The sequence below is a fragment of the Herpailurus yagouaroundi genome, unplaced genomic scaffold (assembly GCF_014898765.1).
Source record: "Herpailurus yagouaroundi ecotype Mexico unplaced genomic scaffold, PumYag 214, whole genome shotgun sequence".
Taxonomy (NCBI): Eukaryota; Metazoa; Chordata; class Mammalia; order Carnivora; family Felidae; genus Herpailurus; species Herpailurus yagouaroundi.
The window spans coordinates 850,608-862,600 of record NW_024412445.1 but is presented as its reverse complement, the minus strand read 5'-3'; the positions used below and the strand labels follow the sequence as shown (position 1 = coordinate 862,600).

The following is an 11,993-nucleotide window of genomic DNA, read 5'->3' as shown; positions in this document are numbered from 1 at the left end:
TCTTGCCAGTTTGCACCAGCTCGTTCAACGAAAGGACAAGGGAGAGCCGCAACAGCAGGCAGGGAGAGTCCTGTAACCCGAAGCCTGGCCCGAGATTTGACCGGAGGTCAGACTGCCCAACGTGGCCAGAGTGTGTTCACTGTCCGTTCCATTAGACAGAAGTGAGCCACATACTATATTTAAAAACTTGGAGGTTTCATGCCAAACCCAAATTTCCAGGTTCAGAAGAAGAGATTTAAAAACAGGCTTTGGGTCCTCCCCCACTAGAACTGCCTGGGAGGCCCTGCCTTGCCGACCGCGTTCTTTAATCCCCAGGAGTGTTGCTGCCCAGCTCGGCAAGGACGGTATTGCAGGGTTTCTTTGTGTTTAGCAGGAAGGCGCTCAGCACAACCGCGCTAGGCCCCAGGTGTACCTCCCAGCGGCCCGACAGCCCGAATCCAGGTCACGCACGTCCCAAATCTTCACCTTGGGGACAGCGAGCAGTCCACAGGCTGAGAAAGCCACGGGGACTGCGGGTACAAAACGAGGCCGTCGCCACATCTCACCCCGCAGGCCCAGGGTCCAGTAAAATCTTGACTAAGGGACCCTTGTCGCCATCAGTCCCCGTACCGGTCAACATGGTCTCTGTCCCCGCACCCGCTCAGCCAGTGTCTCCGACGCAAGGGTCGGGAAACGTCGGCACAACCGCGGGTCACGCCAGAGCCCCACTAGCTCCAGCCGCCCCTACCCTTTCCCCCGCGCGGGACGGGGCCCCAGCTCCTTCCCCGGGGCCGGGCCCTCGGCCAGTGCTCGCGACGCCCCCCACGCAGGCGGGACCCGACGCCAGGCGAAGAGTCGGGGAGCGAGCAAATCAGCGCGCGAGCGCTCCGACCCCGGCTGCGCAGCGTCTCTTGGAAGTGGGGCGCAGGAGTGCGCGTGCGCACAGGAGGGCGCGCTAAGTAGATGTCAAGGAGAGCAACATCTCCGGGGAAGCGGGAAGGGGCCCCGGGCGTCCCCCGCATGCGCATTCTCCTCTTCGGCCGTGCTGCACGGCCTGGAAGACCCGCGGACCCGGACGGACGCAGGGCCGGCGTCACAGCTCATGCGCACTTTGCGTCTGGCCCCGCTGCGGCGCCGGGACTGGGGCGCAGGCGCGCGCATGCGCGGCGGGCCGAGGGCGTTCGTTGGCAGGTGTCGGGGCGGGTGGCGGCGGGCGATGGGACAACTGGCGCTGCTGCTGCTCGCGCTGTGCGCAGCTGGCGCCCGGGGCCTCTACTTCCACATCGGCGAGACCGAGAAGCGCTGCTTCATCGAGGAGATCCCCGACGAGACCATGGTCATCGGTCAGGCGGGGCGAGGGAGGACAGGGCCCAGCGTGTCCCCTAGACGCGGTCACGGCGCCCCGCGGAGCGTGGGAGTCGCGCGGAGCAGGCGGGTCGTGACGGCTCTGTCTGCTCCGCAGGGAACTACCGCACCCAGATGTGGGACAAGCAGAAGGAAGTCTTTCTGCCCTCGACCCCGGGCCTGGGCATGCACGTGGAGGTGAAGGATCCCGAAGGCAAGGTAGGGCCCCCGCTGGCCGTGCTCAGGCTGGGGCAGGGGCGCTTTGCAGGCTCCGTCGGGCTTCCTTCGCTAGAGCTGTCTGGGACGCGCGGAGCTCAGAGGACGTGAGCGTGCCCTGGGACAGGTGACAGTACAGGTAGGGGCTCTCTCTGTCCTGTTGCAGGTGGTGCTGTCCCGGCAGTATGGCTCGGAGGGCCGCTTCACCTTTACTTCTCACACTCCTGGTGACCACCAGATCTGCCTGCATTCCAACTCCACCAGGATGTCCCTCTTTGCTGGCGGCAGACTGGTAAGAGAATGTTCTCTTTGGCCACAGAATCTTGAGTTTGATTTTGTCAAGTTTTGAGTTCATGACCATTGTTGTTTGTGACACTTTGTGACACGGTCACAGGGAGACAGACGCAGCACTCCTATCCCACAGCCAGGGACCAGAGGAGGTTCTGTAGCCTGGAACAGAGTCGGAGGCCCCCTGGGCTCAGACACTGTAACCTCAGAGGGTTTCTGACCTTAGGACCCTGGGGCGCTCACCCCGTGTCTTTGTAGCGTGTGCACCTAGACATCCAGGGTGGGGAGCATGCCAACAACTACCCCGAGATTGCCGCCAAGGATAAACTGACAGAACTGCAGCTCCGAGCTCGACAGCTGCTTGATCAGGTGGAGCAGATCAAGAAGGAGCAGGATTACCAGAGGGTAAGCACGCGACTGTACTGGGACATGGCTACTGACCTTTGTATTCTCTGTGCCTACTGAAGTTTCTGCCTGGGGCCTCTCCTACTTGGGGGATCAGCTGACACGGGGGAGTATCGGTCTCCATAGCTGTCTTCAAGCTTTGTAGACCAAGCGAAGAGAGGACAGCCCCCAGTCTAGCAGTAGCTGTTGCCCGCCCAGCAGGGATGCTTGTGGAGGGCAGCATGCCACCCTAGGGCCACTGCCAGTGGGATCAGGGGCGGTATTTCAAAAGGCACTTGGTCCTGAAGTTCAATCCTGTGCAGGAGGGAGGAGCCTAACAATAGCCGGCAACGTTTCCCCTGTGCCTCTAACCCACCTCTGTTTTGCGCAGTATCGTGAGGAGCGCTTCCGTCTTACCAGCGAGAGCACCAACCAGAGGGTCCTGTGGTGGTCAATTGCTCAGACGGTCATCCTCATCCTCACTGGAATCTGGCAGATGCGTCACCTCAAAAGCTTCTTTGAGGCCAAGAAGCTGGTGTAGTATCCTCTCTGTCCGATCCTCCCGTCACATCAATTTTTGGTACTTTCCCCACCTGATAACTTCTCCACCTGGATTTTGAGGGAAAAAAATGAAAAAAGACCACAAGCCACATTGTTTCCATGGCAACAAAGCATTCACGTCAGCCACTTGTGCACACTGGTTCTCAAGGACCCAGGACATTGGTCTGAGTTTCCAAAGGTCCATTTGGGGTCTGTTTGGAGTCGGAACTGACCCGGGACTTAGTCTTGGGTCTTTTATATCCAGGGATTCCCCCCCATCCTGGCACAAAAAGAGCAAGTGAAAAAGTGTCTGCTACCCCTTTAATTTCTCTCTATCTCTGCAGTAGGCAGCTGAAACCCCCGGCCAGGGGCGGCCCTGCCTCCCTATTCCCTTGTTAGTCCTGGGTTTGCTCAGTGGCTTTGTGAATGTAAATAAGGGGCAGAGGCCTCAGAGAATTGCAATGTTTTTCTATATATTAGAACTATTTTTTGATAAATTATATATATTTTACTTCCTAGTTGAAGTGTTCCTGCCTGTGTTTGACTAGGTGAAAACACCCATGCAGCTTCCCCTACGCTGTTTCTCCAAACAGTTTTAAGGGCCGCAGCAGCTCACAGACATCATAGGAGCTCTCACTGCCTCCCCAGGCGGCTGGGCAGAGACTTCCCTGAGGCACCTGCGATTTCCATCACGCAGGGTCTCTGAGAGTGAGGCAGTCACAGAGCTAGCACCGGCGGGGCCCTCCTACCCTCTTCTTTTCACTTTGATTTAAGCCGTGGTAAATGTTTTTTCGCAGGAGCCACGTTTGGTTCTTCACACAGATTTTTCCAGTGAAATAAAATGTGTTGTAGTAGCTGTGTTTGAAATGAAGTAAGAGGTGGTGAGCAGAGGGGAGGCACGAAAGGAAGTGGAAGAAAGGCCCTTGGCCTTGCTGGCTCCCATGCTGTCCCACAGTGGGCTTCAGTGTGGCCTCATTCTGCAGGGGTTTGGCCGGATGGGTGTCCATGGGTGTGGGACGGACAGGGCAGTTGCTCAGCCACTCACAGAGGTCGGCCACGCAGGCCCATCAGCAGGGTATCACGCAAGCAGATGAACTACCTGTTTCTTGGCCCTTGGAATCTTTTACAGATCTTAGTACACTGTCCCCCTGTTGTAGTAAACTTGCCCATTCTTGGCTTTTTCTTTCATGGTTTTATTACATGCATTTGTTCATTTAACATATTATTTGACCCACAGAACTAAATCTTTTTCTTTGCATCCCATACTATTCCACATGTGTTCATGTTTTTAATCATAAAAACACATGCAAGTTTGTTTTCTAGGCTTTGTCATTCAATATGTGTAAGCATATTTAAAATTAAGTGTTTCTCCTGTTTCTGATTCTGGATGGTTGTGTAACAGTCCAGTAAGTGAACTACTGTAACTGACTTCTCTAAAATTTCTTTGAATACTTAAAATTAGTTTTCAATTTTTAAAAAAATATTTACTTACTTTGGGGAGAGTGCCAGCAGGGGTGGAACAGGGAGAGGAACAGAGGATCCAAAGCGGGCTCTGTACTGATAGGCTGACAGCAGCGAGCCCAGTGTCGGGCTATAACTCACAAACTGCGAGATCATGTCCTGAGCCAAAGTCAGGTGCTCAACCAACTGAGCCCCCCAGGTGCTCCTAGTTTAAAATTTTCTTAGGTGAGAATTAACACAGGGAAAAAGAGGTGGCCCTGGAACTTGTTAGCCACGCAGACCTCTGGCTTGGGGCGCCTGGGGACTAAGGGCTGTGGCCGGGACTGTGGCTGTTCTGCTGGAGCCCGGGCTGAGGGAGGGCAGAAGACTACAGCTAAGAACCAGAGCAGGCTTCCAGTCTGTCCACTACAGACACAGTCAAGTGGATCTTGGTTATGCCAGTAGGTCTGTGAGTTCTGGGTTTCTTCTGTGAGGTTTTGAAAGGAAGGGGCATGGACCACTGATGGGGCAGGTCAGTGAAAGATGATGGGCCAGCAAGTGGTGGCTGTGGAGAGGAGGATCTTCGTGCTGGTGTGTGACATTCACATACCTTGTGGTCTATGAAAGGTTTTTTGTTTTTTGGGGGTTTTTTAGAAAACAAGTTTGGCTATGGGGGCGCCTGGGTGGCGCAGTCGGTTAAGCGTCCGACTTCAGCCAGGTCACGATCTCGCGGTCCGTGAGTTTGAGCCCCGCGTCGGGCTCTGGGCTGATGGCTCAGAGCCTGGAGCCTGTTTCCGATTCTGTGTCTCCCTCTCTCTCTGCCCCTTCCCCGTTCATGCTCTGTCTCTCTCTGTCCCAAAAATAAATAAAAAACGTTGAAAAAAAATAAAAAAAAAAGAAAACAAGTTTGGCTAGATTCAGGGAAATCTGATTTATTCACAATACTACCCTGATTACATTCTGAAATTCTTCCTTTCTTAGTATGACATCCTTAGCCACAAAAAAATGGTAGGGGGAGAGGTCTGGTCTCCAGCCCTGGGCAAAGGAAAATGAAGGTTGCTATTAACTAGGGAGATTATTTTGGGTTACCTGGGTGAGTCCAGCGGCATCACAAGGTTCATTGAAAGTGGAGGCAAAAGACAGCCATGAGACGTGAGGACTCAACCCTCCATTGCTGGCGCTGAGGATGAAGGAAGTGGACCCCAGGCAAGCAGGGCAAAGCAAATAATTGAGTCTGCAGAAGCAAATGCAGTGTTGCCAAAGTTATTTCAGCCTGGTGAGACCTCGTAAGAGTGAACTACAGAACCATAGGACAATAGTTGTGTTGTTTTATGCTCTTAAGTTTATGCTGATTTGTTACAGCAGCAGTAGGGAATACAGGTGGCCACCGAGAATCCTTATTTTTAACCACGTTGTGCAGGTAACTGATGGGTAGCCACATTCGGGAACTCCAGGCCGGCCGACCTTCCTCTCTCTCATGCTAGTCGTTTTTCCAGCCCTCATCCCAGTACGGCCTAGGTGCTGCAGCCTGTCTGTCCTGTGGAGTGCCTCGGGGCCCTGAGCCCTTGTGCTGGTGCATGCAGGGTCACCTGTTTTCTCTGCAAGCCGCCACCCCCTGCTCGGTTCCCACTGCAGCCTGGACTCCACGGACGCCGCAGGTGCCGAGAAGGTGGCCTCAAGCGCGGCGGCCCGGGGGCAGGCGAGGCGCACACACCGCGACCCGGGGGCGGGTTCGGGGGGCCCCCTCCCCGGCGGCGGGTGCACACAGGCAGGCCCCGACGCTAAGTCTCCCGGTGGAGGCAGTGAGGGCGGGACTCCTAGGGCGAGGCTGACAGAGGCAGCGCTAACTGAAGGTGGACCCACAGGCAACGACTGCGGACAGGAGGCGGGTCCGGGCCCTTGGTGGGCGGGCGGAGGCGGGCACCGAGAAAACCCCACCAGCGTCCACGCAGCCCCGCCTCCGTCGCCGGAACACCGGCCCGTCCGGGCCTGAAGATGAGGCTCCGCCTGCGACCCCGGACCCTGGGCACGGCCGCAGCCGCACAGCCCAGCCGGAACGCCGGAAGCCCAGGCCGCAGCACTTCCGGGGTGTGTGGCCCATGCGCAGTCGCGCTCTGACTGGGTGCGTTTCCGCTGGCGTCGCAGAGAGGCGGCATGGCGGACCCAGAGGTGCTGGGCTTCGAGCACATGGGTCTGGACCCCCGGCTCCTGCAGGTACCAGGGAGGGCTGAGGAGCCGGGCCGACGGGGCGGGGACGGCCACAGCGCCGCGCGCCGCCTGAGCCGCGCCTCGTGTCTCCTAGGCCGTGGCCGACCTGGGCTGGTCGCGCCCCACGCTGATCCAGGAGAAGGCCATCCCGCTGGCCCTGGAGGGGAAGGACCTCCTGGCTCGGGCGCGCACGGGCTCGGGGAAGACGGCCGCTTACGCCATTCCGATGTTGCAGCTGCTGCTTCACAGGAAGGCGGTGGGTCGGGGCGGGAGCCCGGAGGGCGGGAGGGGCGAGCCTGGTGCTGGTCCGCGCACTGGGCTGCAACCGAGGTTGCCTGGCCCCGGCCCAGGCGCTGCCAGCGTTGTTCTTTGCGTAGAGATTGCATCACACTCCCTTCTCTGTGCCATGGAGAGCGGGTACCTTTCCCGGTTCTGCTTAACTCACGTGAACCTCTAGCGTTTAAGTAACTTTGTAACCGCAAAGTAAGTTGCTGTTCGTGAGGGTCGGCGCCTGCGGAAAGAGCATTCCGTTCTGAGAAGAATACAAGTGAGCGAGGGCTTGATGAGGACACAGCCAGGTGGTTATGGGGAAGCTCCCACGGTTGGGTCAGATTGCCCGGAAGAGACGGAGGAAAGGAAAGCAAAGCGTCCGATGGCTCTGCGGCCGCGGGCTGGCCCGCTGAAGTCCGACGTTTGTGCTCTTGCAGACTGGCCCCGCGGTAGAGCAGGCTGTGAGAGGGCTCGTGCTGGTGCCCACCAAGGAGCTGGCGCGGCAGGCCCGGTCCATGGTTCAGCAGCTGGCCGCCTACTGCGCTCGGGACATCCGGGTGGCGGATGTCTCCGCTGCTGAAGACTCAGCCTCTCAGAGGTAGGTGAGAGCAGCAGGGCCGTGGAGGAATGAAGGGCATAGGCCTGGGGGGGGCCCCGGGGGGGGGTTATGCAGTCATGAGGAGGAGCAGGCAGGGGTGAGGCCCCAGCTGCGCTCTTCTCCCCTATACTGAGGTGTTGCCTGCCTGCAGAGCTGTGCTGATGGAGAAGCCCGATATAGTAGTGGGGACCCCGTCTCGAATCTTAAACCACTTGCAGCAAGACAGCTTGACCCTGCGAGACTCCCTGGAGCTGCTGGTGGTGGACGAGGCTGACCTTCTCTTCTCCTTTGGTTTTGAGGAGGAGCTCAAAAGTCTGCTCTGGTAAGGAGGATGCGTGGGGTGGGAACAGGCTCCAGGGCCTGGAGCAGGGGGCCGGAGCTTCACCTGCTACACTTGGTGGCTCGGAGCTGGAGTCTGACAGGTTCTGCTTTGTTCCAGTCACTTGCCCCGGATTTATCAGGCTTTTCTGATGTCAGCTACTTTCAACGAGGACGTGCAGGCCCTCAAGGAGCTGGTATTGCATAACCCGGTAAGGGCCCTGCAGTACCAGCTGGAGCCGCTGATGTGAAACTCCCTTCTCGAAGGAGCTCTTTGGTATCTCGGGTGGGACGGTTGTTAGGGCGTGAGCCTCTCTGGTTCTGAGGCGCTAGAGGCCGGTGGTTGTTAACACACTGTCTGCTACAGACAACCACACTGGGGTGGTTCAGGGTATGAGCAGGGACCCCCAAGGGTCAGAAAGGCTGCTTTGAGCAGCATGGCCGAAGCTCTCACCTTACGTGAGCTGGACTCTTCTGAAAGGTCACTGCCGTAGGGCTTTCCTCCTGAGGGCCATTCCTCATGTTGTGTTTCTCTGTCACGTGCCTCTAACGCATCATAGTCTTGTGTCCTCCACCCATACGACGGTTAGGGTGCGTTGAATTATCATGGCGCCCAGATGAAGGGGACACAGGGTGCCCTGGCTCACACTTTTGTGCCCTGGTTGGCCAGCAGCTTGCGGTAGCTGACCTGACCGCGGGCCGCGGGGCCGTCTTCCCGTAGGTTACTCTCAAGCTGCAGGAATCCCAGCTGCCAGGGCCAGACCAGTTAAAGCAGTTTCAGGTGGTCTGTGAGACCGAGGAGGACAAGTTTCTGCTGCTGTACGCCCTGCTCAAGCTCTCGCTGATCCGGGGCAAGTCCCTGCTGTTTGTCAACACGCTGGAGAGGAGTTACAGGCTGCGCCTGTTCCTGGAGCAGTTTGGCATCCCTGCCTGCGTGCTCAACGGGGAGCTGCCACTGCGCTCCAGGTGGGCCATGCCACCCCCCAGCTGAGATGCGCCCGAGGGGGTTGGTGGGGGTGGGCGCGGCTGGCGTTCTCTCTTAAACACAAAGTAGAGGCCTGGCTGTGGGCCTGACTGATCTTCGCTGACTTTCCCTATTACAACTCCTGCCGTCGCTTTGTCTTCAGCTGAGGCTGTTGAGGCACGATGGTTGAGCAGGAACAGAGTTGGAGAGGAGGAAAGTGTCAGGGTGGTGGTTACGATGATGTCAGGGTGGGAGGGGGACTCCAGCTGCCTCCTGGGCCCGACGCTTCCTCTGCCCTCGGGCCACAGGTGCCACATCATCTCACAGTTCAACCAAGGCTTCTATGACTGTGTCATAGCGACCGACACCGAAGTTCTGGGAGCCCCGGTTAAGGGCAAGCGTCGAGGCAAGGGCCCCAAGGGAGACAGGTGAGTGCTGGTCTCTCTTCCCAGCCCCTGCAGGGAGTCTGGTGTTCAGGCCTGCGGGTCCACAGAAGAGGGGTGAAGGGTGTACCTGCACGCGCCCCAGGGCAGTGGTAAGGGCTAAACTTGGCTTGTTGGTGGGCCGTCCTGTGCTGGGTGTGCGTCTGTGACGGGTGAGGAGCAGGTTCCCCAAGGGAACGTGAGCCTAACAGACTCCAGGTGTGGCTCTCGGATCGCTTTGTGATGCAGTGAGTCTGCCCCCCCCCCCCCCGCGCTGAGGTCAGGGTGAAAGGTTTGGCCGCCGCCACTACCCCAGGTCCTGAAACAGTACCAATTCTAGGGTTTAAAACCCATTAGGGTTTTATGGTTTCTTACCAGGCTTTATTGAGAGATGTTGTGAATTAAAAGGCTTGAGAGGCTGGAGATCGCTGGTCTGGAGGGAGGAGGAGGTCACTCTGACACTGGGATGTCTCCCCACAGGGCTTCTGATCCGGAGGCCGGCGTGGCCCGGGGCATAGACTTCCACCACGTGTGCGCTGTGCTCAACTTTGATCTGCCCCCTACCCCTGAAGCCTACATTCATCGGGCTGGCAGGTAGGAGAGCTGGGGCGTGGCGGGCAGGCAGTGGGCCTCAGGCTGGAGATTGATGCCGGGCCACGTGTCCTTGCAGGACGGCGCGCGCCAACAACCCAGGCATGGTTTTGACCTTCGTGCTGCCCGCTGAGCAGTCGCACCTGGACACGATCGAGGAGCTTCTCTGTGGAGGTGAGAGCCCAGCCCTCCTCTCCAGCCACACCTCAGACGCAGTGGTGGGGATGGCAGCGGGGACACCAGCGTGGGCAGTAGCACCCCTGCTCGGCCCTGCTCTGCTTGGCCCTGCCCTGCCCCTCCCTCCTGCTCCACCTTCTCACACTCAGGGTGGCAGGTGGCATCCCCCACAAATGATTAAGCCGAGGTCCAGAGCTGTCGGGCAGGTGGTCAGAGTCACGTTTATTGTCTGATTCAAGGGGCAGAAGAGCCAAGGGAGGGGAGGGGGTTTGGAGAAAAGGGAGGGGGCTGGTGGTGTCCCAGGAGAGGACTTTGGGAGAGGAGGCTACGCAGGGTGTCCTTCCCTGACCCCCAGGTAGCCCAGCAGCCGTGGTCTGGGCTCCTCTGTGTCTTCAAGGTTACGTTGCAGCAGCGTAGCTGGCATCTTTCAAGGCCGAGGGGCGGGCCGTGCAAGGGGCGTGGCTGGGGCTGCCCTCCAGCCAGGAGGTTCTGGAAGGAGGTCTGGACAGGGCTTCTGTGTAGTCTCATTGCTGCCTGTGTTGGGGGTGCGGGAAAGACACCATTCACCACGTGGCATTAAGCCTGTGGGCTCGTGCAGAAGATGGGCTGGGGCACCGCTTGGCAGGCGTGCGAGGGGTGCGTTGTGCCCTGGCTTCTTCAGCTGGGATGCTGGTTTGTCACGGACGCTGAGTGTCCCAGCGTGGCCATTCCTGCTCAGAACAGGGCATGGCTGCAGGTGGTGGTGTTCTGTGCTGCCCTTTGCCGTACTTTTGCTGCTCTTATGGCGAGAGTGGGTAGGTGGGCAGGTTGCGAGGCTGAGGATGTGTCTGGCACCCAGGGGATGATGGGTTGCCCCAGCCACAGTGTCCTGGAGCAGCTGTCGTGGGCCATCCACAAGACTCCGGTTTCTTGCTGCACATGAACGTCACAGGGAAGCAGTGGGCTGGGCTCTGGGCTGCTTCGCCCCAGGGAGGGGTTACAAGGGGCTCTGAACAGGTGACCCCCCAGTAGACCCACCCTGAACCTTCAGCCCAGGGGACCCTCTGTGCTGTTCTCTCCACAGAGAATGAGGCCCCTGTCCTGCTTCCCTACCAGTTCCGCATGGTGGAGATCGAGGCCTTCCGGTATCGCTGCAGGGTAAGTGGAACATGGGGTGGGGGGAGGGGGGTCCATTCTTCAGGGACCTGGGTCAGACCCCTGCTGCTGAACGCCGGGCACGAGGGAGGATTGGGCAGCCTCGCCGTCCTGACCTCTGGTGTGCACACCCAGGACGCCATGCGCTCAGTGACAAAACAGGCCATCCGAGAGGCAAGGTTGAAGGAGATCAAGGAGGAACTTCTGCATTCAGAGAGGCTCAAGGTGAGGGCCAGTGAGGGGGGGGACTTGGCCTCTGTGGGGGACACATGTGGCTCTGAGCAGGGAGCACGTGGGGCGCAGCTGCTCACAGGAGGGCCTCAGAGGGAAGAGCGAGCCTGCTGTTCGCCCGTGTCCCCTGCAGACATACTTCGAAGACAACCCCCGGGACCTCCAGCTGCTGCGGCACGATCTGCCTTTGCACCCTGCTGTGGTGAAGCCCCACCTGGGCCATGTCCCTGACTACCTAGGTGAGCGCATACCCCTGTGTGGGCGGGGGCAGGGACCCCACGCTGCAGATACTGGCAGAGGCCGCACCCAGGCCCAGCAGCACCACCCCAGCCGCTGGTTATGCAGCAGGGCCAGTGTGGAAGGGGGTCATGGCAGGCGGTGAAGCAGGGGTGGGGGATTGGGGAACAGGCCTGTCTGAGCCTCATGGGGACCAGAGATGCCCAGGTTACCGTCATGTCAGGAATGGACCATGAGTTCGGCTTCTGGGGTACAGTCAAGGTCAAAATTCAACCAGGTGGTCCAGGTGTCTAGTTTTATTTGTGCAGCCGTAATCCTGGTAACGGTGTCCGGTGTGTGGTGTCTCTGGTAACAAGCACATGTGTTTTTGTGCTGAACTTGCTGAAGACGGGTTAAGGGGGAAGGGCCAGTAAGAGTTGGCCCTCTCAAGCCCGTGGGTGTGCAGGAGAGGCTTGGGCCAGCAGCACAGAAGGATTCAGAACACGGGAAGGTGCCACAGAGACTGGTGGAGCGGGTTCCCCAGGACTGACCTGGAGGGACTGGTGGGGGCCAGGTTCTCCAAAGACTGGAGGGATTGGTGGGGGCCAAGTTCCCCAGGACTGACCTGGAGGGACTGGTGGGGGCCAGGTCCCCAAGGACTGACCTGGAGAGA

At 58.7% G+C, this 11,993-nt stretch overlaps 2 protein-coding genes across 2 annotated transcripts in view; both read left to right on the top strand.

The window, feature by feature from the left end:
• The first annotated feature begins 1,109 nt into the window (after positions 1 to 1,109).
• Positions 1,110 to 4,071, top strand: TMED4 (transmembrane p24 trafficking protein 4). The gene is made up of 5 exons (XM_040454970.1): positions 1,110 to 1,322; positions 1,442 to 1,542; positions 1,706 to 1,831; positions 2,086 to 2,232; positions 2,603 to 4,071. Exons 1-5 carry the CDS (start codon positions 1,139 to 1,141, stop codon positions 2,750 to 2,752), a joined length of 708 nt encoding a protein of 235 aa, XP_040310904.1. The 5' UTR covers positions 1,110 to 1,138; the 3' UTR covers positions 2,753 to 4,071.
• Positions 4,072 to 6,273: 2,202 nt separating this feature from the next.
• Positions 6,274 to 11,993, top strand: part of DDX56 (DEAD-box helicase 56) — a 7,110-nt gene continuing 1,390 nt past the window's right edge. Inside the window, exons 1-12 of the mRNA XM_040454969.1 lie at positions 6,274 to 6,405; positions 6,494 to 6,655; positions 7,107 to 7,267; positions 7,419 to 7,589; positions 7,707 to 7,797; positions 8,307 to 8,551; positions 8,858 to 8,977; positions 9,452 to 9,565; positions 9,642 to 9,736; positions 10,803 to 10,876; positions 11,009 to 11,098; positions 11,238 to 11,343. Coding sequence (XP_040310903.1) covers positions 6,346 to 6,405; positions 6,494 to 6,655; positions 7,107 to 7,267; positions 7,419 to 7,589; positions 7,707 to 7,797; positions 8,307 to 8,551; positions 8,858 to 8,977; positions 9,452 to 9,565; positions 9,642 to 9,736; positions 10,803 to 10,876; positions 11,009 to 11,098; positions 11,238 to 11,343 — 1,489 coding nt within the window. The 5' untranslated portion in view covers positions 6,274 to 6,345. The remainder of the gene's footprint in view (positions 6,406 to 6,493; positions 6,656 to 7,106; positions 7,268 to 7,418; positions 7,590 to 7,706; positions 7,798 to 8,306; positions 8,552 to 8,857; positions 8,978 to 9,451; positions 9,566 to 9,641; positions 9,737 to 10,802; positions 10,877 to 11,008; positions 11,099 to 11,237; positions 11,344 to 11,993) is intronic.